General features: G+C 48.5%; 1 protein-coding gene across 1 annotated transcript in view; it reads right to left on the reverse strand.

Annotated features, from left to right (window-relative positions):
- RMDN2 (regulator of microtubule dynamics 2) overlaps positions 1 to 26,371 on the reverse strand; it is a 165,320-nt gene that overhangs the window by 97,854 nt on the left and 41,095 nt on the right. The window contains exon 5 of the mRNA XM_088477642.1: positions 24,383 to 24,443. Within this exon, the coding sequence (XP_088333768.1) occupies positions 24,383 to 24,443 (61 nt within the window). The remainder of the gene's footprint in view (positions 1 to 24,382; positions 24,444 to 26,371) is intronic.

The following is a 26,371-nucleotide window of genomic DNA, read 5'->3' on the forward strand; positions in this document are numbered from 1 at the left end:
GATTTCAGTAGAGGACAGAACGTTATCAACTAATAATAAATCAGGTAGATAGCAATCAGTTTCCCATCCTACACTCAACTCTGCTGCTGCCGCTCATTGTCAGAAAGAATAGGAAATGGAGCTGCTATCAGCATATATCCCAGTGGATGATCACAGCTCTGTGACTTGGTGGCCCATTTATCAAAGTGTATTTGAGGTAAAATCCCCGAAAACACCCATTTTTGGGGTTTTACCTCAAATACCAAGTATCCCCCATATGTATTGAGGGACCGCAGCTCCGATACCTGCTGCAATCCCTCCATTACCGCTGGCAGCCGCATCCCCCATAAGTTTCTATGGGGGATGCAATGCTGCCAAATTTACCAATATCCGGTATGCAATGCATCCAGATATTGGCCCCCGCAGCTAACGCCATCTAAATATGACGTTAGCCGCTGTAGTCTATAGGCTACACCGCGCACCATTAGCCGGCGGAGGGATCCGCCAGAACCCTCCCCGACTATGGCAGATGCGCATGTGCAGTCTACGGGACTGTGCATGCGCACCACCCCCTGCGCTGGCCGGCCACTCTCTGGAGTCCTTTCGGAGGCCGTGTCCCTGCATGTCCCGGATGAAGAGATCGCTTTTTGCAATGCGATCATGGGCGTTACTGGCATGCCCTGATCGCATTGCAAAAGAGATCATTGATAAATGGGCCCCTTGGTGGTAGAGCTCAGACCACTGGACCAACTGGAGTTAGATTCTGAAAGAGCATATGATTAAGCTATTGTTGGCAAGCACAGCAGGTAAAACCACATAATCATCCAATCATAGATTAATCTGCTACTACTAGTATGTACATTTAATACATACTAGTAGTAGCAGAAATTAGTAGCCTTGAAATTATATGAATACACTGCAGCTCACTCTCAGACATCAGAGTAGAGGGAAATGACTGATGCAGAGGGTCCCTTCTTTTGAATAAGAAGGGAGCATTTCAATTGTGAGTTATGGCACGAGTTGCTGGCAATCTCACCGTTTTGCCAATACCTGGTCCTCCAACGTAGATTTTTTCCTTATTGAGATGCGCAGGAAAATCGCCAATATTGGACTACCATAATTAGAGAGAATTGTGCGTATCCGCACATTGCTCAGAACTGAATCGTCCCCATAAGGTCTACAGACCTGAGTATTTATAAAAAAACATGTATTCTACTGGATGGTAGATAATCTGTATAACAATTTCATAATGCAGTTGAATAAATGGTGCACACATATTCTGCAGCGCTTTACAGAGAATATTTGGCCTTCATCTCATGCTCGTACCCAAGATCAGGCTCTCCCTGACCTTGCAGAGCTTCAAATGAGCACTGAAAACCCACCTGTTCATTAAAGCATACCAGATCCCGGCAGCTGTATAAAGTAAAAACTAACCTAACCTCCTAACCCTCCTTAGGGGTGCCTAACCCTAACCCCCCCTTCCCCGCTGCCTAAACCTAAGTTCCCCGGGGGGGTGCCTAACCCTAACCTACCCCCGGGGGTGCCTAACCCTACCCCCCCCCTTCCCTAGCCTAACCCTAAGTCCCCCCCGGGTGCCCTAAACCTAACCCTCCCCCCGTGACTGTCCGCTCGCGGCAGATATAGACGCCGGTCATTTATCCCACCCCGGGATAAAGCAGTCGGGAAGCTGGCTGTCGGTATTAAGGCAACCGGTTTCTTGACTGCATACCGTCACAGCCCTCTTCTCTAGCACCTCTATGACAGCCTTTACCTTCCCAGCTGTACTGTTTATGGAGAATTGTGTTGCTAATTGTTACTTGTGCTCTGTTTAAAATTTGGTTACTGTATTGTAATGTAATGTTCTGTATACACTTTACTATATGTATGGCGCTGCGGACCACTTGTGGTGCCCTATAAATAAAATGTAATAATAATTCACATCAGTCCCTGCCCCGATTGAGATTACAATCAATAGGCCCTTATACATGCTCACACACATACTTATACACTAGAGTTCATTTTGTTGAAAGCCAATTAACCTACCAGTATATTTTTGGAGTGTGGAAAGACCACCCGAAGGGAACCCACGCAAGCACAGGCAGAATATACAAACTCCACACAGTTAAGGCCGTGGTGGGAAACAAACCCATGACCTCAGTGCTGTGAGACAGTAATGCTAATCGTGCTGCCCATTTACATTCTGTTTAGGATAAACACGAACTACAGAAATATTATTATTTAACTCACAAAACAAGCAATGGTGTTCAATCCTTGTCGGCTAGCATTAAAACTCATCTCCCATAACATTTTTTTGTTTCTCCATTGAGTTCACTAGAGCTGGACCTATGCAATAACAGTACCCTCTGCTGGATGATGTTCACCACACAATGCCTACTGTATGCATTATTTCTGAACTATAATAGAATATTTATGGTAAAATTCTTTGGAAATTGGCATCCTCTTCTGGAGTGTGGGGGAAGAGGCCAAAATTTACAATACATTTTTAAATAGAAATTAGTTAAAAAAAACAAAACAAAAAAAACCACACCAACAACTCTAACATGACCTGCTTAAATGGATAAAATAGTATGCAATCGGGAAGCCGGCGCACGTAAGCCCGACAGCCGGCTTCCCGACTGCTGTATCCCGGCGAGGGTTAAAGGACAGGCGTCTAATTCTAGATGCCTGTCATTTTACCGACGCTGGGAGACCGGCGCCCGGCATCCCGATCTAAGTAATGCCGTGCGCCGCTGCGGACAGCCGTAGGGGGGAGAAGGGTTAGGTTTAGGGCTCCCGAGGGGACTTAGGGTTAGGCATCCCCCCGGGGGACTTAGGTTTAGGTGGCGGGGAAGGGGGGGGTTAGGGTTAGGCACTGGGGGGGGAAGGTTAGGGTTAGGCACCCCTAAGGAGGGTTAGTGTTAGGGGGGTTAGGTTAGATAATACTTACCTGCGGACGATTGGGATTTTCAGCCGTGTCGGCCTGCCGCTGCCGGGACTTGAACCGCCGGACTTGTGTCCAGCGGTAATTCGTATGCATTCCGGATAAAATAACAAAATAATGCAAAAAGAGAAAGTCATCAAAGTAATATATAAAAGGATGGTAAGTCAGGGTTTCCCGAAAACACCCGTCTTACCTGCAAATATTTAGTATCCCCTGAATGTATGAGGAGGGATATCCCCAATATCTGCTGTGGTCACTCCATTTCCGCCACCAGCTGCAACTCCCATAAGTTTCTATATTGGATGCAATACTGTCAGATTTACGCAAAGCATTCCGGAAACTGATCCCTACAGCTTACGCCATCTGAAGATGTAGTTTATAGTCAATGGCCGCCGCGCATGTGTGGTCTGTAGGCCGTTCATGTGCAGGATCCCCGACACAGTAGTAAACAGACCATTGACGCGCCAGCACATTGCAGGGAGGAGGTCCTTTCGGAGCCCATGTCCCTGCGGGTGCTTTATCATACATCCTGACGCTATAATCACATCCTGCGATGCGATCATGGCCGCTAATATCGCTCCCAGATCACATTGCAAACGCGATCATTGATAAATGGGTCTTTAAATGACAAGAATAGTTTTAGTTACTTTAAATATCCTTAACCTCAACACATACAGTATATCTTCACTAACGCTTACATTATCTAACATAGGGCCTGATTCAGAGATGTACACTATTCCGATGTTTACACAGTTGAGCGATTATCGGCACACTATGCATGTGTCCAAGTCGCATTGCACATACGTCAAGGTACACTACCGTAGCTGCTTGCAGCAACTATTTACTCGCAGTGCAATTGACAGTCAGGGAGCATTTAGGGGAGGTAGCAAGTAGTGGCTGCAAAAAATGCAGACACGTTGCGACCCTTTTTGGGGAGTGTCACAGTCTGCGCCTGCTTTCCCGTATGTAATAAAAATGGCTCCGGCGTCTCAGCTCCTGCGGCCATTCTGCACGACCATAGGGTTACTCAGAAGACTGATATTCGAATGATCTGCGACCAATGCTGTGTATTTGTACGCAAATGCTTGGATTTGCAAAGCTGCAGGTGAGCGTCTCAATATATTCCTTGGCGTCTGAGACATTTGCATTTTTTTGTACAGCAGCTGTGTACAGGAATGCAGCTGCGATGGCACTGGCATACATCTCTGAATCAGGCCCATAGTGGAATGCCATTACCAAGGAAAGTGCAAGAGTAGGATGCCATTAGGATTACACTAACTACTGATATATTATATAGCTAAAAAGAAGTAACTCAGAGTTACACAAGTTTTTGTAAATTGAATCCGCAGAACTCAACTGGTACTGTGCAGAAATGTGCAAACATGGAAACTGGTATTTTCCTGAGCAAGCAGAGCACCTTTAGGACTACAGACTGTGTAGGCACCAGCTCTACAATGACAATCTACAATTAGACAATATTTATGCGTATGTAGATCTTTATTCTGGAATATTACATGAGTCCACATGAGCTCCATCCTCACACAAACAGACTGCTACTCATTCCCCTGTCCTGCCAAATAGAACTAGCTAACCTGAGCAACTCACTGACCTTTCATTGGTGGAAACAAAAGTAAGGGCAGGGCCCCGAGCACCGTAAATATTGCATAAATGTCAACCTCAAGAATGACAGATGGAAGTGGAATCCATGCATGGCCGCCAGAAATGTGAAGATAGACAGACAGACAGACAGACAGACATATTGAATAGAATATTAGATGAAGGAAATATCCTCTGAGTGGTTTGTTGCAAACTAAGGGGCTATAGATTGTAAACATGCGAGCAGGACACTCTTACCTCATTGGGTGCGCTATAACAATTGAATACCGCCCAATCTCCCGTCTAAAGTGACGGGAGATTGCGGGGCGCTATTCAATTGTTGCAGTTCTTCGCACTGATCGCGTCCAAAGTGATTGAGTTTAGCCACGTAAATAAGCTACCCCCGACCAAAGTGCTGGGCGCAACCGCGAAAAGTGACGTTTGGGCGCCCAAATATGTCACTTTTCGCCCATTTCAGCTTGCACCCCGCTGGGGCTGCGAGCTGAAATGGTGCGCCGGCAGCTGATCGCACACGACAGGAGGAACAATTGAATAGCTTCTGTTCGGCGTGTACAGGGGGGCAACAATTGAATACTGCCCTTTCTCTGCCTGCTATTACCCAGCCTTTTATTATTACTGTCCTATTACCGTTTTCTTCCCAATTGTAAAGCAGGGTGACATATGCTCCTGCTATAGAAGCAGTGGCGAAACTACCGTAGGTGCAGGGGTTGCAGCTGCAATGGGGCTCCTCCTGCCTTGGCTCGGTCCGCGTCCCCCCACTCCCTTCAACTTACCTGCTCCGTAGTCGCGCCCTCCCCCTCCATGGATGCATCCTCCCAGTCGTCTCCGCCTCTCCTCATTGACTGATACTGGGAGGAGGCGTGGTCACCTCCTCCCAGCATCAGTCAGTGAGGAGTCATGGAGCTGACTGAGAGGAGGAGTGTCTGCCCTTTACAGCGTGACCACAGAGCAGGTAAGGCGAGGCGAGGGGAGGGGAGTGAGGAGGGTGCGGGCCATGGACCGAGGGGGGTCAGACCTCCTAGGTCTAGTTACGCCCCTGTATAGAAGTGTCAATAAATAAATAAAGGGTCAATCCAATCACAGGCGACGTACCAACAAGCATCAGAACCTTCCACATTGCAAGTTTTACAGTGCATGCACCTCTGTGGGGTACAAAGGAAAATTTGGATAGTGTTGTTCCAGAATGGCATATCATGTACATTGCCTATAAATGAATAACTCCCTAAATGCATAAGGAATATTTACTGATATCTCCATTCTTATTTTTTAGCTCTGCTGGGAACGTATTCTGCATATTTGCAAGAAATGAGATGATTTCCAGCCACTTCAATGTAAAAAATACTTTTCGCACCTCACTAGGCATTGCTTCTGCAGACATTCCTTACCTCTCCATGGACACTGGCATTCTGCCTCTAGATGTGGTTACATTATCAATCTTCTCTAAGATCTCAAACCTAGGCTAAGTTTATATATCGTTATGGAATGCTAGCAAAAATGACAGAGTACAAGACAAAACCTTTTCCCTTCAATTAGGTTCCTAATGTCTAAAAGGAACACGTCTCCACCACTAAAGGACAGGAAATGTGCTGTGCTGGCAGCGGAATAAAGCAGCAAGTGAACGGGTGTATGTATGAAAGGTTCTGATGAGGCCGCTCACTTGCCAAAAAATATATATTTCGCTGAAATTTAATATTTTGGAGTTAAGCAATAAAGACAAAGTACAGAACACATGAATTCACATGACAAACTGCTCATGTACCGGGGAAGAGTTTTGCTGATCTGTGCTACTCACACAGAACAACTAGACAAAGGGAGTTGTTTTCATTAGCTTGTTCGTGCACACAAAATGCCATAACACCTAATGGGAAACGGGCGACTTGTGGTTTCAAAGGAAGAAATATGCAGCATATTGTTTGCACACAATGGATCACTGACTTATGATCAACTTATAGTATTTAAAAAAAAAAAAATCATTTTTCATCCAGGTTAATGCAGACGAATTCAATGAAAGCAGAAATAAATACAATAAGAAATTATAAGAGTATGAGTACTTTCAACTTAATATGCATGACTGTTAGGTCATACCTCCCGACATATGGGAGTGGAAAGTCTGAGCCCTGTACGCGCGCCTCATTGCACGCAGCCATCTCCGGCACACCTGGAGATGCTAGGCTGTTCCCAGGCTCTCCCCCACTGCTTATGAGAGAGCTCACCCCCTCCCCCCACACACACGCTTCTGGGACACTGGGGCCCCGCAGGTGGGATGGCAGGACAGTGCTTGAAAAGCGGGATGGTTGGTGGGTATGGATAGGTACATAAGGCCTGATGCAGAGTACAGCAGGTGCTCCTACTTTGTGTGCATGGAATAAAAAGTGTATATTTAACAATATGGAGGGTTGTACGTATCTGTGTGAATGGACCGCTATTCATACGCTTGGTTTGATAGCTTTCATCATCAGTACACACCTGCACCAGTCCTATACTGGGTGTAAATAATAAGTCTGAATACAAGCGTACACATACAAGTTCCAGCCCAACTCTGTATAGCCTGCAGTGGTGTTGACACAGGGATGTAGTCTGCATCCCGGCAAACAGGATGCAGATGGTCCAAATACAGAATCCCGACCGCCGGCATCCCGAAGGTAAGTATCGGGGGTTAGGTTTAAGGTTAGGCACTAGGGGGAGGGTTAGAGTTAGGCACTAAGGGGGGAGGGTTAGGTTTAGGGTGCGGGGAGGTTAGGTTTAGGCACTAGGGGGGGGGGTTTAGGTTCAGGCACGGGGAGGGAGGGTTAGGGGTTGGGTTAAGGGTTAGTGAACATACCTGTTAGTGTCGGGATTGTGATTGTCGGGATGCCGCTGTTGGCATTCTGACAGCTGGCATCCCGACAGCCGGGATCCCATATCCAACCCGTTGACACACCCTCACTGAACTTTGCCTACGTGAGAACGCCCTGCTACAGTCCACTTACGCCTACTGAAATGCATAGGACTCTGCATCACTCGCACTTGTATATACTTGGTTGCAGAGCATGCGGAGTGCGAAAAGACGTAAGTTATGCTCCGCAAACAGGCGTACACTTCACTCCGCATGAAAAGCTATTTGCATCAGAAGATTAAAAAAAACTGTTCCACATCATCTAGAGCAGATGATGTGGAAGAGTTTTTTTAACCACCTGATGTAAATAGCCAACCTGTGGCTCTACAGCTGTTGTAAAACTACACATCCCAGCATGCCCTGCCACAGTTTTAGCATTCACTAATTGCAATACTGTGGCAGGGCATGCTGGGAATTGTAGTTCCACAACAGTTGGAAAGCCTCAGGTTGGCCTAGGTGGAGACAGGCTGTCTTGTTTTCCCCTGATTGGGCTTGCTGAGAACATCTGTACTTGTAGTTCCACAACAGGACATCCTGTTCCCCATACCTGACTCTGTTAGACATTTTCTTAAAGAAGCTTTACATATCACCAGGGCGGTTGTAGCACCTGAAACATATTTCATACATAAGACCTTTGTATTACCAGTTATAAAGCCAGTTCCCAGATACAGTACGACAATAAGGAACTGTACATTGTAATTTCAGTCTAATTATTGTGATTTAACAATACTGCTGATACCCGTCTAATCCCTTCTAAAGGATTGAGAGTTACGTGACGTATGCTTTCCATATGCTTAAGTAATTAACCCACAGTGCTTTCAGAAATAGTGGTTAGGTAATTGTAAAAGAAGTGGGACATTAAATATGGTGCCTTAGATCTTGTGCAGCATGCGTTCACTGATAATTACAAGCTTTAAGGAGGCTTTGTTTCATAAATAGAGATCATACACTTGCCTTACGTACAATACAAATTGATGCATGAAAGTAAAGATCCTTTGTGCTTCATTATGATTATTTTGAGAGGGCGACTAGATTAAACAGAACAGCTATGATACGTAATATGGCCTGGAGTTGTCAAGAAGTCTGTAACATGCAAGGAATATACTGTACAGCCATTTTAGTCACACAGCTTGTATGTTGCATACATACTGTCACTAACAAATACAGGCCATAGTAAATAATATCAGAATCTCTCTGTTCATTCCCAAAGTCATCTATAGACGGCAAATAATTAACTGTTGTCCGATCCCCAGCAGAATGTTAGCTGTTCCACACAATTGTCTGCCACTTTCACATTTTGACTGTACTATTTATTTTCAATACAAAATCGCACATTGCACTTTTTACATTGAGTAAAATTATAAATTAATTTACAACTGATGAAGAACAAAGAAGGCTAATGCCAATGTAATGGGAAAATCGTAGGTGATTTATGATGATGGTCAGTCAGGATCTACCAGCAAGTTTGCTATATTAGATTATATAAAAAGTGTTGCTCCTTGTTTAACTGTTTCATAGCAACAACCCCCCCCCCCTTTCCGAGGGGATCTTAATTTTATTATTGAAATTAACCTACCCCCTTTGGTACTTTAGCGAAGTTCCTACTCTTGGGAACCAGCCTTACTGTACTTACCAGGGCACTAACAGTGACTTGTAGCTAACACTACTATCATTATCTTTGGCATAGCATGAATGAAGTTGGAGAATTTGATACAGTGCTGTTGCATCTGTCAGGTGCATGTGTGACCCATGAATAAGTCAGGCTTCCACAAAAGAGGGCCCAATGTACACCGGAGTGTAATGTCAGGTCTACTCCTCCATCAGCCACCCACTGCATCATTCTGCTACTTCAGTCATCCAAAGTGTGGAGCCCTGATTTCACAGAGAGTCCAGTGCAAAGGCTTCTAGGCCTTGGAGTCAGTTACCAGAATTCAAGTATGGGACAAGGTGGAGTTACAGGGTTGGGTATGGGATCCCGGCGGTCGGGATGCTGCTGGTCAGAATACCGACAGAGGCAATCCGACAGTCAGAATCAAACACACATAAGGACAGAAGGTACGTCTAACCCTTATCCCTACCCCTCCCTCCCCGGTGCTACCTCCCCCCCTCCCTGCAACCTAAACATAACACTCCCTCTCCGATGCCTAACCCTTACCTCCCCCTCCCTGCACCCTAAACATAGCACTCCATCCCCGATGCCTAACCCTTACCTCCCCCTCCCTGCACCCTAAACATAGCACTCCCTCCCCGATGCCTAACCCTTACCTTCCCCTCCCTGCACCCTAAACATAGCACTCCATCCCCGATGCCTAACCCTTACCTTCCCCTCCCTGCACCCTAAACATAGCACTCCATCCCCGATGCCTAACCCTTACCTTCCCCTCCCTGCACCCTAAACATAACACTCCCTCCCCGATGCCTAAACCTAACCTCTCCCCCTAGTGCCTAAACCTAACCTCTCCCCCTAGTGCCTAAACTTATCCTAACTTCCCCCTCCCTGCACCCTAAACGTAACCCTCTCCTCTAGTGCCTAACCCTCCCCCTAATGCCTAACCCCGCAACCTAACGCCCGATACTTACCTTCGGGATGCCGGCTGTCAGGGTTCTGCAGTCGGGATTTCTGTGCCGTATTTCGCCAGTCGGTATCCCGCATGCTGGGATGCTGACTTCAGGCCCATATCCTTGGCCATGGTTATGCTAAAGCCTCTATTTGTTGCAAAATGTTATTGAAAATATGAGATATGATAAGAACTTACCCTTGTTATCTCTATTTCTACGAAGTCCATAGGGTTCCACAGGATACCTTGGGGTATAGGCGATGGCGGCAGACATCCAGGCACCACAGAGTTAAATTTTCAGCCTCCCAGGATGCACTGGGGTCCCTCTCCTATACCCCGCCCCCAAGCCGCAGGCCATTCAGTTTCGAAACAAGCCATAGGCCGGAGCAGGAGCAAAAAAGAGAGAGAAGACAGTCTGGAACACACAAGAATCACATTCTCACCAGAAGGAGACGGCGAAACCAGTGACCAGATCAAAGCCCATCTGCAGTACAGGTGCGACAGGGCGGGAGTCCTGTGGAACCCTATGGACTTCGTAGAAATAGAGATAACAAGGGTAAGTTCTTACCATATCTCATATTTTCTACTTCAGGGTCCATAGGGTATCCACAGGATACCTTGGGGATGTCCCAAAGCAGTATCCTTTAAGGGTGGGGACGCTCCTGTGCTGTAAGGAGAATCCGCCGCCCGAAGGAAGCATCCTGAGAGGCGAAGGTATCAAAAGCATAATACCTTACAAAAATATGGACAGATGACCACGTGGCTGCCAATCACCGCTAAGGCGCCACGTCGAGCTGCCCACGAAGGACCCACAGACCTAGTGGAAGAGCTTTAATAGAGGATGGAACAGGAAGACCTGTGAATCCATCCTGCCAAAGTTAGCGTAGTGGCAGGCCAACCCTTTTTATGGAAACCAGAAAGGACAAAACAGAGAGTCTGATTTCCTAAATGGACTGGTACGGTCAACTTAAATTCTTAGCGCCCGTACCACAGCCAAATAGGCCTCACCAGCAGACAGGACTGGGAAAGTAAAGGCCGGTACTATAATTTCCTCACTGATGTGGAAACTAGACACCCCCGTTGGTAAAAAAAACCAGGGCAAGTGCGAAGCACTGCCCTGTTCCTAGGAAAGATGAGAAAAAGGGGAGGTCTACATGACAGAGCCTCCCATTCTGAGATCCTACTGGCCAAATTAAGAGCCAGAAGGAATACATTCCTAGCCGTAAGCCATTTGAAATCCACTGAGCCCAGTGGATCAAATGGCAGTCCTCAGAGAGCCCTAAGGACCACAGCCAAATCCCAAGGAGCCACAGGTGGAACAAAGGGATGCTGAATATAACGTACACCCTGCACAAAGGTGCAGACATCAGGAAGAGTAGCAATCCTACACTGAACCATACTAACAGGGCAGAAACCTGCACCTTCAGGTAAGCAAGGCAAAGACCGTTATCTAAGCCCACCTGTAGGAAAGCCAACCTCTGGATATCCGGAATACCCGAGGAGCCTATCCTCTAGGGCGACACAACTGAAAGAAAGTATACCATACCTAATGGTAAATTCTTGCAGATAAAAGCTTCCAAGCTCTTAGCATGGACAGAGCCCCTGTTAACTATAGAGCTGGAAAAACTCCTAGACCTTAAGAGGGCAGTCTCCACCGCTACACCGTCAAGGACAGACAACCCAGGTCTGGGTATCAGCCCGGATCCTGAGACAACAGGTCTGGGCGTAGAGGCAACAGCTTCGGAGTGTTAACTGAGAGGCTCCGAAGATCTGAGTAATAGTGCCATCTGGCCCACGCTGGAGCTATCAGCAGGAGCGTGCCCCCTTCTTGCTATTACTGGAGGAAGAAGGGATAACGGAGGGACGAGGTACACAACTTGGAAGGTCCACTGGACCTACCTACGTCTATCAGAAGAGTCTCATCTCTGAAAGGCTCCACTTGTTCACCAGAAGATTGAACACCTCCTGATAAAGAGGACATTTCCCTGAATGCACGTCTTGACGGCTGAGAAAGCCAGTTTTCCATCTGAGGATTCCTGAATGAACACGGCCGATGACGGCAGGGATATAGCCTTCCACACAAGCCAGAATTCGGGACACCACTGTTAGTGTCGCCTGACTTCGGGAACCTCCTAGGTGGTTTACATAAGCCATCATGATGGCGTTGTCAGACTGTACCTGCACGGTATTTCTGTGGAGGACCCATCCTGCATGCTGGAGAACCTTGAATACTGCTCAGAGTTCTCAGATGTTTATGGGAAGCGCAAAAACTACTGGTGTCCACCTGCCCTGGAACAAGTGTAGACCCGTCACTGCTTCCCAGCCACGGATACTGGCGTCCATCGTCAGAAGGACCCTGTCCGCAATCCCAAAGGGGGTGCCCCTTGTTTAGGTGAGCGTTCCGCAGCCACCAGGCCGGAGAGAGACATACCTCCGGGGAAAGCCTATTGACTTTATCCTATGGGGCAACCCATCCCATCCGGAGAGGATCAAGTTTTTCAGAGGTTTAGAGTGAAGCTGGGTACTCTCAACCATGTCGAACAGCGACACCCTGGAACCCAGGAACCACATTGCCAAGTGAATAGACACTCGGCGACTCTGCAGGCAACTGCGTACCTTTGCCTGTAATGCAGAGATCTTTTCCTCAATCACAAAGATCCTCAGATGTTAGGATATGGAGCATCCTCTGTGAAGAATCAGAGAGGACCATTTCCAGTTTATCAGTCAGCCATAACGTAGCAACACAGATATTGTCCGTTGCATATGGCACTGAAGCATCTCTGGAGACCGTGGTAACAACAGGAGGTCGCCCGGATAGGGTAACAAGCGGACCCCCTGCATCCGCAGGTGGGCTGCCATAACTGCCATGACCCTGGTAAACCGTGAGGCACGGAGGCCAGACCAAGGGGCAATGCCAGAAACTGGAAATGCTTATCGACCACTGCAAACCTGAGGAAAACACTGGTGTGCTAAGAAAAGAGGGATATTCAGGTAGTCACCCTGAATATATCCAACGACACCACAAAATTCCAAGGCTCCATTGAATGATGGAATGCAGGGTCCCCCACCCGAACCGAGGAACCCTTAAGAATTTGTTGAAGGATTCGAGGTTGAGCATGTCCTGGTAAGACCCATTGGGTGTCTGTACCAGAAAGAGGATGGAGTAATACCTCGTTCCCCTTTGGGGCAACGGAATAGGTACTATAACTCCTGCCTGGAGCATAGAGTGTAACACCCTCAAAAATTACAGGGCCTTGTCCTGAATTGACAGAAGACCTGTAACGAAAAACCGTCTGGGAGGCTTTTACCGGGAGGAGAGGACATACCTTCAAGAAAATACTTCTCTTACCCCAGTGTTCGTGGTGGTCAGACACCAGCACTGGGCGAACTGGAGAAGCCGGCCTCCAACTCTGGGGTCTCCCGAGAGGAGGCCCGTCCCGTGAGGCTGAAGGCTTATAGTCCAACTTGGGAGTAGGACGTCTTGTACTCCAAGCCTGTTCTTATGGCTGAACAGATTTCCTGGCTACTGACTGTCTTGGAAAGCTGTATTTTAGACTTACCCTGGCCTCACAGGGCCGAAAATACAAAGCCCCAGACCCTGATGGGACTGTAGCCGGTGGCAGACACGCAGACGTAGCTGCTGCCTGCGGGGCCACAATTGCGTCCAGACGAGGGCCAAACAGGACTTGTCCCGTAAAAGGCAAAGCATTCCAAATGGAATCTGCGTCCGCTTTCCAAGAGCACAACCACAGGGAGCGGCAAGCCGCTACTGCTGCCGAGGAGATTCTGGAAAGGAGTAGGCTATATGTAAGACCATCTCATTATGAACGTGGCAAAGTCTCTGAGAATTTGCCACTATCCACCTGCTCTGCTGGAGAGTCAGTGTGCAGAGATCCAGTTACCTACTCAGCGCTCCATGGCTCTGGCCCCCCAGCACACGGCCATAGCCGGCCTGGAAGCCCCTCCAGTAAGGGAATATTGGATTTTAGATATATTTGCACCTTGCAATCTGGAACCTCCTTCAAAGAGGACCTGGAGGGCATGGGCAACGCAGCACTCCTCACTAGGCGTGTATCATGAGAATCTACCCGTAAAGGTAACTCCCATTCGGAAATGTAATTATCCGCAAAAGGGGTATGCAAAAAGTCAACCGTTTTTGAGGCTGGAACCGCTTACCCAGATTTTCCACGCCTCCTCTAAATGATCCACCTGACCAGATAACAAGAGATATGGTAAGAACTTACCTTTTTTATCTCTGTTTCTACGAAGTCCATAGGGTCCACTGGGTTGACCTTGGGGTTATAGCTGGAACAGGATCCATGGGCACCACACAGTTAAGCTTTTAGCTTCCAGGATGCACTTGGGTCCTCCTCTATACCCCGCCCCCGAGCCACAGGCACCTCAGTTGGTAAGCAGCCTAGGCCGGAGGAGAATATGGAACAGAGAGAAGGAAGACTGGAACACACAAGAAACCATACTCACAGCAATGGGAGACGGAAAACCGGTGACCAGCCACACAGCCCATTTGAAGCCAGGTGCGTCAGGGCGGGCGCCCTGTGGACCCTATGGACTTCGTAGAAACAGAGATAACAAAGGTAAGTTCTTACCATATCTCTTGTTTTCTACTTCAGGGTCCATAGGGGTCCACAGGGTTGACCTTGGGGATGTCCCAAAGCAGTTCAACTAAGGGCGGGGACGCTCCTGTGCTGAAAGGAGCACCCGGCGCCCAAAGGATGCATCCTGAGAGGCGAAGGTGTCAAACGCATAGAACCTCAAAAACGTTTGAATAGAAGACCAAGTGGCCGCCTTACACAGCTGAACAGCAGAAGCGCCACATCTAGCAGCCCAAGAGGGACCCACAGAACGAGTGGAATGAGCCTTAACAGAGGCTGGCACAGGTAAACCCTCCTGTGCATAAGCCTCACAAATAACGGAACGAAGCCAACGGGCTAACGTTTGTTTGTTGGCAGGCCAACCCCTCTTGTGAAAACCAAAGAGGATAAACAAGGAATCAGACTTCCTAACCGAAGCCGTCCGGTCCACATAGATTCTAAGCGCCCGGACCACATCTAAGGAAGTCTCACCAGCTGAAATATCAGGGGACTGAAAAGCTGGCACAACAAGTTCCTGATTAATGTGGAACTTCGAGACCACTTTGGGCAAAAACTCAGGACGAGTGCGGAGCACCGCTCTGTCCTGGTGAAAAATCAGGAAAGGAGGGCGACAGGAAAGCGCCCCCAATTCAGACACCCTCCTGGCCGAAGCAATTGCCAGGAGAAAAACGGTCTTAAATGTCAGCCACTTGAGCTCCACCGACTCAAGAGGCTCAAACGGAGGACCCTGCAGGACCCGTAGAACCACCGCCAAGTCCCAAGGAGCCACAGGAGGCACAAAGGGAGGCTGGATCCTGAGAACACCTTGGAAAAAGGTGTGAACGTCCGGCAGCATTGCAATCCGCCGTTGAAACCACACAGACAAGGCGGAAACCTGAACCTTCAGAGATGCAAGGCGTAAGCCGAGGTCCAATCCTGATTGAAGAAATTCCAAGACCCTAGAAACTCGGAACACCTGAGGATCATAATATCTGGACTCACACCACTGAAAGTAAGTGTGCCACACCCTGTGATAAATCCGTGCTGAAGCAGGCTTGCGTGCCCTCAGCATATTACCAATAACCGAACTGGAGAAGCCCCGAGACCTCAAGACGGCTGTCTCAAGAGCCACGCCGTCAAAGACAGCCGACCCAGATCCGGGTAAAGACAGGGCCCTTGAGACAACAGGTCCCGATGCTGAGGAAGAAGGTACGGAGCGTCGATGGAAAGGCTCCTGAGATCGGAGTACCAAGGACGTCTGGGCCACGCCGGAGCTACCAGCACTAGCGTGCCGCCGTCCTGCTTGAATTTCCGCAGAAACAGAGGAAGTAGGGATATCGGAGGAAACAGATACGCCAGGTGAAACGTCCATTGCACCGACAGCGTGTCCACCAGACTTGCGCCTGCGTCTCTTGTCCTTGACCCGTAAACGGGCAACTTGTGATTGTGACGGGAGGCCATCAAGTCCAGCTCCGGCAGTCCCCACCTGTCCACGAGTAGCTGAAACACCTCTGGGTGAAGCGACCATTCCCCGGGATGCACGTCGTGACGGCTGAGGAAGTCCGCTTCCCAATTGAGGACTCCAGGGATGAAGACCGCCGAGATCGCTGGAATGTGACCCTCCGCCCAAGTCAGGATGCGAGACACCTCCAACATCGCTGCCCGACTGCGAGTTCCTCCTTGGTGGTTGATATACGCCACCGTGGTGGCGTTGTCGGACTGCACCTGTACCGCCCTTCCGTGAAGAGCGGGGCCGGACGACTGCAGGGCCCTGTATACAGCCCTCAGTTCCAGGATGTTGATGGGAAGAAGAGTTTCTTCCGCAGACCAACGACCCTGGAGAGACAATGAGCCAGTCACTGCCCCCCAACCCCGGAGACTGGCATCCGTCGTGAGCAGGACCCAGTCCGGGATCCAAAAGGGGCGCCCCTCGACCAGATGAGCTGTCTGAAGCCACCAAGCCAAAGATTGCCGAACGTCCGGAGACAACACCAGCACCTGAGAGCGGATCCGGTGAGGTAACCCGTTCCATTCTGATAGAATCAGCCCCTGCAGGGGCCGGGAATGGAACTGGGCAAATTCCACTATGTCGAATGTCGACACCATGGACCCCAGAACTCTCATAGCCGAATGGACCGACAGGCGGCAACTGCTCAGGCAACTGCGTATCCGCAGCTGTAGGGAGGCGACCTTCTCCGGAGTCAGGAAGATCCTTTGCTGACGCGAATCCAGCAGCGCTCCCAAATGAACCATCCGCTGTGATGGAATCAGGGAGGACTTTTTCCAATTTATCAACCACCCGTGTGCTTGCAGGCAAGCGATCGTCAGGTGGAGATGTTGAAGCAGTACCTCTGGGGAGCTCGCCAGCAACAGGAGGTCGTCCAGATACGGCAGCAGCCGTACATTCTGGTTCCGAAGATCTGCGGCCATGACCGCCATAATCTTCGTGAGCACCCTCGGCGCCGTGGAGAGACCAAAGGGTAGCGCCCGGAACTGATAGTGGTGTTGAAGGATAGCGAACCTCAGATACCGCTGGTGCGAAGGTGCTATCGGAACATGGAGGTAGGCGTCCTGGATATCCAGGGACACCATGTAATCCCCCGGTTCCATCGCCAGAATGATGGAACGTAACGTCTCCATCCTGAACTTGGGAACCCTGAGGAATTTGTTCAGAGACTTCAAGTTGAGGATAGGGCGATGAGAACCATTGGGTTTCTGCACCAGAAACAGAGACGAATAATACCCCGACCCTCGTTGTGATTGAGGAACGGGAACAATGACCCCTGCTTTCAGCAAGGACTCTATAGCCTCCTGAATCCGTAACGCCTTGGTCTTGTCCTGAGAAGGACTCGTGCAGAAAAACTGGTGGGGTGTGCTGTACCGAAAAGACAGGGCGTACCCCTGGGAGACCACTTCTCGAACCCAGGCATCCGTGGTGGTATTGTGCCAGCACTGGGCAAATAGAAGAAGTCGGCCTCCCACTCTGAGGTCCCCCAGAGGGAGGCCCGTCCCATCAGGCCGCAGGTTTATCTTCCTGCTTGGAAGAAGGGCGCCGTGCACTCCAGGCTTGCTTCTTGGGCTTAGAGGCAGTCTTACTCGCAGATTGTCTCGGGAAGGACTGACCTTTCGCCTTCCCCTGAACCTGAAAGGAACGAAAAGCCGAACTCCGAACCTTAGCAGGCAGTGCCGCCGAAGGGAGGAAGGCTGACTTGGATTTAGCCAGGGTATCCACAATTTTGTCCAAGTCCGGACCAAATAGTAATTCCCCATTGAAAGGTAAGGCCTCCAGGCCCTTCTTTGAATCAGAGTCCGCTCTCCAGGACCGCAACCATAAGGATCGGCGGGCAGACACCGCTGCAGCCGATACCCGCGAAGTCAGCAGACTAGCATCTAAAGAAGCTTCTCCAATGTAAGAAGCAGCGTCCCTCATCTGTCCCAACAACGCCCGCTTGACATCCGGAGCGTCATCCGAGAAGGTATCTTCCAATGCATTGGCCCACCCCTCAATGGCCTTGGCCACCCAGGAGATGGCCATGGACGGTCGGGTCACCGCCCCGGAGAGAGAGTAAATAGACTTTAAACAAGTCTCAACTTTCCTGTCCGTGGGATCCTTCAGCGAGGATATCGACGGTAATGGTAAAGTAGCGCCCCGAGTTAAACGGGTGACATAGGAATCCACCGCCGGTGGAGTTTCCCATTTTTTACAATGTGCCTCAGGGAAGGGATAATTAGAAGCCAACCGCTTCTGAGGAAGGAATCTCTTACTGGGCGCCTGCCAAGCTACCGCCATATGATCCGTCAACTGATCCGACAGGGGAAACACCGCAGAAGCCACCCTAGTTTTTTTGAAACTTGGAAACTTCGACTTAGGAACCGGTGCCTCATCCTCTATAAGAAGAATAGCTCGCACCACCCTAACCAGTGCTCGCACATTAATGGATGACTTGGTATCCATTTCCTGGACCGAGGCGTCCGAGTCAGTGTCATCAGGGACCTCCCCATCATCTGAGGAACCCTCTGAGTCCGATACCTAAGCAGCCCGTGCCATGAGTGAGCGTTTTGAAACCCTAGAAGGCATGTCAGTCTGCAACATTGACTGAAAAACCGAGGAAGCGGCCGCCAAATTTTGTACTGAGTTGGAGAGCACATCCACCCAGGGTGGAGGAGTCACCATAGGGGCCTGAAAAGGTACCACAGGCTGCTGCGGCACAGGGGAAGCCTGTATATACATAGGCAACCCCGCATAGGGACCCACCGACTGAGACCCAGGAGGACTCTGCAATAACTGCGGGACACCCGGGGAATGGGGGATGGTCGGCTGGGGTAACGCCCTAGTAGGGAGAGCAGTCGGGACCGATAGACGGTCCGCAATAGACACCAGCACTTGAGAAAACATCGCCCACGGTGGTTCCTGCGTCCGAGAAGGTCTGGATGGGCCAGGAGCCACCTGGCACCGACTACACAGACCCTCCTGTGACAAATCCTCCCTATCCACTCCTGCAGAACAGCGTCCGCAGGAGGCCAACATCGGAGCCACTGAGCGCTCAACCTCCTCGTCTGACATGACAGAATATATTATATATCTGGCACCAGGGTAGAAGTAAAACGCACTCACCGGTGTGTTGAACAACAGCCCACAATATGGCACTGAGTAGCACACAACTGTATGTGACGGACCTCACAAATACGTGATCTATATAAGTGAGGTCAGTAGAAACGCCCCTCCCCCACACACCTGTAGGGCTTGTAGAAGTAAAGGGATAGGTATAAGCTGACAGTAAGCGGAAAATAAGCACAGACAGGCAGCACTAGCAAAAGTCACATACCATGCAGAAGTAATACTCACTGCACCTTTACACTACAATCAACCTGCCCAGATTCAGTGTCTGGGAGGGCTATAGTGCTGTGTACGCTGTCCTTAATCAGGGGAGAGGTACACAGGGGGACCGGTCCGCATGCTCCCTGAGAGATCTGCGCTGCCACTGTGAGAAAATGGCCTCTGGAGACCTCAGAGGAGGAGTGGCCGAAGAGTCTGCAGCTCAGCGACGCCAGACTGCGTGCTGAAAGGCGCGCTGAGCTGAGGGGAGGAGCCGCTGACAGGGAAGGCTTCCTCCCCTGGCTGGCCATAACCCCAGGGATGCTGGCTTCCCGCTTGCCCCTTTATCCCTGGTGGTCTAGTGGTCCCACGGGTTATGGGGGGGGCCCGCCGCCACTGCCAGCAGCCTCCGGTCTGTCCCCAGGACCGGAGGCTAAATGACTGCATTTAAGGCATTCCGCGCGCCGCCGCTAGCCAGCGACGCGCGGCTCACATGCATCCCCGGCGACTCCGACAGCAGTCCTGGGAGGTAGACAGAGTCCGGCTAGTACGGACTCTGCCCTCCCGCCGCGATCCCCAGATCAGTACTGGCGTCGCGGCGCCAGTCGGGGATCAGAGCGGCAGCATGGGCGTCTGTACAGACAGCCCTTTGCTGCCGTCTGTAGTAAAAGAAACTAAAATAAATAAATAAATAAAAAAGCTTCTGGGGGCTGCTCCTGCAGCCCCCCTGCGCGGTGACCGACTCCGGCCGGGCACCAGCTTACACTGAGGTGCCTGTGGCTCGGGGGCGGGGTATATAGGAGGACCCAAGTGCATCCTGGGAGCTAAAAGCTTAACTGTGTGGTGCCCATGGATCCTGTTCCAGCTATAACCCCAAGGTCAACCCTGTGGACCCCCTATGGACCCTGAAGTAGAAAGAGGAATTACAGTGGCAACACCCTTATCCTTAAAGAAGGCATATTTGGATTTAGCCACGGGGGATATGTAATAACCAAAGCCGCACGGACTGCCCGTATAAGCCCAGGTATATAGATTTTAGACCCAGACTACGCCTCCTTTGCACTAAGGGGCTTGTGTCTGAAAAAGTCAATAATGTCACCGTCACCAGACGTCACGTCTTTACCCGTCTGAGACCCGAAAGGCCATTTAGAAGGCCAAAATGGTGACTCCCTCTGTAAAACGTCCATCAGGTGCTATACCATTTGGACAATAAATTCACCCACACAGGCTCCTGCGAGACCTGGGGGGGCGAAAAACAGGATACACTGGGGTACCATCAACTGTCCAGGGACCCCTGCATGTGATGAGACCACCACAGGCTGCGATAACCCCTATGGGGAAACGCAGGGGGCGTTGCCCACAAAGGCTGTAAGCATCTTAGCCAGCCGAGGGCGGTCCCCTTTTTTGTGCAGGCACAGTGACAGAAAAGGGGCGTGATATATAATACAACATGCCCTCCATTAACCCTCAGCGTCTACATATCCCTCCGCTAACTGCACATGATATCAGTACATTATAGCTGGAAGAGGATATCCTCGTTCACTTTCAGACATGAGGAATGTGAACGGAGCGTATGTGACCTCCCACACAGAAAAACCATGTTTACTGTGAGGTAATAAACACCCTGCAACACCGCACCGCAAGGGCTGTAGCAGAAGAACAGGGATAGGAAAAAGGCTGACAGTCAGAAATGAAAGTACAGGCAAACAGCGCTAGCATTTAAGTCACATACAATGCACAGATAATATCCTGCATTACAAGCACTGCGATCAACTACACAGACCAGAGCCTGGTAGGAAACAGTGCTGCATACACTGACCTTAATTGAAGGAGAGGTATGCGGGGGACCCGGACCGCAATGGCATCTGTATCAGCTTCCAGCAGCGTTTGCCATCCCCAGCACATGAAGTGAGAAAATGGCCACCGAGGAGCAGAGAGAAGGCAGGGCCCGGGGGAGGAGCGCTGACACAGCCCGCTCAGACCGCTGTGGAATGGCACTGTGCAGCGGGGGAGACGCCGGCTGTGAGACAGGGAAGGCGTTCTCCCCTGGCCTGCTATTAACACCTGGGACGCCGCGCTGTACCGCACATGCTGCGGTCCGCTGTCCCTGGTGGTCTAGTGGAAGGCGCAGGATCAGTACCTGGCCCCACGCGCAGCCGGTCCCCAGGAAGCCCCCTGCCTGGGGACCAAACAGGACTGTGTTACCAGCGGGTGCCCACCGCGGGACCCCGCCGCTTACCTTGTTCCCCGTGCATCCGGCCACAGTCCAGGTAGCCGGGATCACCGCTAGCTGTGACCCCAGCTACCTACCAGCATCCCCGGATCGGTACCGACGTTCTGGTACCGGTGGGGTGTAGGAGTGACAGCATGGACGTCAATACTGACTGTCCTATGCTGGAGCACTCTAGTTGTGCAGCCACAGCTGCGAAGAAATATTCAGGGGCCTTAAAAAGACCCCCCTCTGTACGGTGCGACTGGTCTGGCCAGGCACCGACGAAAACTAAGTGGCCTGAGGCTCGGGGGCGGGGTATAGGAGAGGGACCCCAGTGCATCCTGGGAGGCTGAAAATTTAACTCTGTGGTGCCTGGATGTCTTCCGCCATCGCCTATACCCCAAGGTATCCTGTGGATACCCTATGGACCCTGAAGTAGAAAAATGTATTATCTATAATTAGTAAGGCTGGAGTTGTGCACTTGTACTTTTTCTTTTTGTGTCTGCAACAATAGTCTCAACAGGTAGCACATCCCATTATATACTGTATATATATTCAGGGTGTGCAGTCTAGGGCCTCTTTTCCATATACTCTATTTAGTGTGCTCATATGCACACCTGAAGGCATGAGACTCCTTCAGTCTAGGCTAGCACCCCTTCCCACCTGTCCCTTATTGGTTTTAAGTAGGAATTCTGGCATTTTGACTGCACTTTAGTAAAAGGCACAATTTAGGTAAGTCCTACAAATTTATATACTGTATTGCAGACATGAGTTAGTTTTTGGGGCATGGGTCCCCTGGATTGCTTTGGTTGGGCTGCTTCAGGGCACCACATTATAACACATTTTTTGCACCTCTATTGTTTGTTTATTATATATGTACTATTTTAACATCTTTATTTTTCAACTTACTTCTAATATATGCAGCAGTAGCTGCTCCTATCTATCTAACACTTTTCATCACATTTCCTCATTAGAGTTATGCCCTGGGGTGGCTTAGCTGGGCTAGTTTGGGGGTGTCCTGCGCTCTGGATTTCAACCCCAGTATGTTAGGGACCTACCCTAAGAGGTTACCTGGATGCGGTGAGTAGGCCCATAACCTTAGCCATGATTATGCTAAAACCTCTATTTATTATTGCTAAATTTTATTGCAAAATGTATTATATATAATTAGTAATGTTGGAGTTGTGCAATTGTACCTTTTGTTTCTGCAACAATAGTCTCAACAGGTAGCAACTCCAATTATATATATTCAGGGTGTGCAGTCTAGGGCTCTTTTCCACATACATCCCGGAATTTTTTTTTTTTTTTTTAAAGATTTTAAAAAAGTGGGAATGTCATGTAAAGATTACAATGCGGATTTATGTACAGGGTGTTTCACTCGCTATTGTCCCAAAAGTTTTTCTTATAACTTTTAAAGTAATTGACATAATTTAGTAAAATTTGACACAGCTCCACCTCATGTCTGTGTGTTACGTGCAGATATGCTGAACAACGCGCTTTTATGGTCCAGATGTACTGGAAAAACTGCGTCTATAAAGGTTCATATCGGCACGTAACACACAGACACGATGAATGTGGACGCCACAGTACACAACACCAATGTCAGAAGCAGGAATACCTACTGACTTCCAGTGGCGGCTCCAGAGGGGGGTCTGCAGCACAGTCCAAAAATTATATAGGGGAACCACACCAACTGCCATCCTCACTGGCATCCTCGCTGGCAGTTGGTGTGGCTCCCTTATTTGAATTTTGGACTGCGCTGGTGATTAGGGTGTTGAACAGCTGACCCTCACTTCGCGCATGCGTGAACAGCTGGCCTGATTGCTAATGGTGAACACCTCCAACACTTGCTCATGTTTCTCAGACCAAGGTACTGTATGTCTGTCACATTTCACTAAATTACGTCAATTACTTTATGTTATAAGACAAATTTTGGGAAACGCCCTGTACATACAGTATTATAGATCATTATATTTTCCTGTAGCCCTGTGTCTATACAGATGCATAAAAAAAAATTATTAAAAACAGTGGCGTTAACTGGATTACGACCAAATTTCCCCCCCTTCCAAAAAAAACACTGACTCTATTGATCAACTGTTTCTCTCTCTCTCTATTTATATATTAGTAACACTCTGAAGACATTCTGCAAATCTACACATGTATCTCTTGTCAGAATAGCTTATAGTATTTGAGGACCAGCCATGATTATTATCTGTCCATATCGCCAGGGATATTTAAATTTATAATGAAAATATCCCCGCTATGTACAAAGGGGAACTCGCAAGGACAGCGGTTGCGGTAACCGCTGTCCCTGCGAGTTATATGCCTGGCAAATTGCAGAACTTCTCTGGGGTAAGAGGACACTGCGCATGTGTACAGTGTCAGCTTCCAGAGCCGGCTGGGGGCTGTGAGAGAGAGATCACATTATCTCTCTACTGCACCTGGAGCCTCCATAGGCTTAAAGCAGTTTACACCATCTGGAGCTTTGCTTTTTGGAGTTTAGTACATATGGGTCAGATCGTAGTCCTCATTGATAATAATGAGGACTGCAATCTGCAACGATAATTATCACTTTGCTGGAGATATCTGTGAAATCTTCTGCATTGTGTCATTAGTTTATAGGTACAATACATAACATTTTCTGTATAATTTTACGTAAAAAACAGCTTGATACTTAGACCCCCTACATACTGTACAATATTGAATACAGTAAATAACAAGAATAATGACACATTGTACATCTCTATCATTGTAGTATTGGAATAGTATCACTGATTAAAATATTTACCTACCATCTGTGGCTACCAGCACTACAGTCATCTAACTGAATTGCTTTCCCAGCAACAGTTTTTCCTGTGGGAAAAATAAATATATAAATAGGTAGAGGCAATGTATCAGTCAAACACAATGCTTACTCAAATACAATATTTTACATAACTTAGATCTTAGGGCCTGATTCAGAGCCGGACGCTATTTGCGCTCGCTCGTTCAGCAAAAGGGGCCGCCTCTATGTCTGAGCGAGCGAACGAAACATGCCCTCACTATTTTGTAAAGACGCCTCCTGGCCGCTCGCATCATACGTCATCTCTGCTATTTATTTGATTTATCGAGTACATCGAAAGGCGTCTGAACTGCTCGCAGTGCTTGTGGTTGGATTTTCCTACCGGAATCATGCGAACAGTTCAGGCTAAGAAACAACCAAGTGACGTGGTCGATGACGCTGCTTTGTCAATTATGCACACCCTTAAAACGCCCGTTTTGACCGTTTGGCACGCCTGCGTTCGGATCTCCACTCCCCGTTTTCAAGCACCTTCCCCTGTTACCACCCACAAACGCCTCATCCTGTCACTCAAATTAGCAGGCACTCGCTATTTTGCGAACACACGATTTCCGACCACACTGACTGGTTGGCGCATGCGCAATACGACCCATACGCATGCGCAGATGTGTGAACATCGTCGGAGCGAACGAGCGGCTCTGAATCAGGCCCTTAAAGCAGCAATTCAATGTTGATTTGATTTATTTTCTCTAAAAAGCAAGTTAAGGACATTATAAGCATGAATACTTTGTCTTAACTATCCTAATTCAAATGATTCTCTCCGTTTTAAAATCTCTCTAGCTTGCTAACAAAACTGGCCATCAGACACAGTCAGTGTGCTACATAGACACAGACACAGGTTCACAACTCTCAGCAATTCATGTGACCACAGAGTGGGGAGGAGGAGGATACCAGAGTGCAGAGAGAGCACAGGGGGTGCATTCCACTATGGAGCAGTTATTAAACCTGCAGCCAGTCCCAGAAAATTAAGAATCCCTATCACTGCATACCACGGCAATAAAGAATCTTTTTTGGGGGAATCAGTAAGAAGTGATCACATACATGATCACTTTAATTCTGGGTTCAGACCCAGGCAAGTTTGTATACTGTATGTGGCTATCCAGTTGCACATGCACAATGCAAAAATATCACAATTGGAATTGCGAACAGTTTCAACCGACCAGACAGGGATTGGAAGATCCCTCTCCGGCAAGGCTGCCCTATTAAAGTTAGTGTGTTAATACCATCTGAAGGAGCTGTCAGCCCACACATGTACGATACAGAAAGCTACACTTGTTACATACTGTCCCTATAGAAAACTATGGGGGTGGCTGCTGTGATGACAGGAGATATATTACATGACAGTGAGACTGAGTACCTCCCTTAAACATGCGGAAACAGCAGTTTCTGTATATTTTAAGGGCAGAATTGCTTGATAAATAGGCCCTTATATCATGTGCATGTGACAGTGGATATCATGATAATCCAGAGTTATAGATCATTAATAGTGGTCCAAAGGGGAAAAAAATGTCAACTGGTAAATGCCAAAATCATTATTATTGTCTGCAACAGTGAGTTATATTAAAAAAAAAATACACAACACATATTTTCATGAGATTGCTACTTTAACAGCACAAGCAGTGATAGTTTTTTAAATATATACTGAATACACATCTGTATTTATTTGTAACCTTTCCAATCTTAATTTTAGATTACAAACTATATCAAGCAGGCTCTTGCCATCTTCATTATAAACTAATACTACACGTGTTGTAACCAAATATTTATCATTATTCTGTTTTTATAATTTGACATTTGAAGAATTATTTGTTTTATTATCATACAGTCATTTCTTATTAAATAATAAAACAAATATTCTTTGACGTTTTGAAAATAACGGATAAGTAAATAACATTTTGGTAATAACTAAAACCTGACAACAGATGGCGCTAAACTACTTTTT

Source organism: Taudactylus pleione, unplaced genomic scaffold, assembly GCF_031769625.1.
Source record: "Taudactylus pleione unplaced genomic scaffold, aTauple2 ptg000201l, whole genome shotgun sequence".
In the NCBI taxonomy this organism is placed as follows: Eukaryota; Metazoa; Chordata; class Amphibia; order Anura; family Myobatrachidae; genus Taudactylus; species Taudactylus pleione.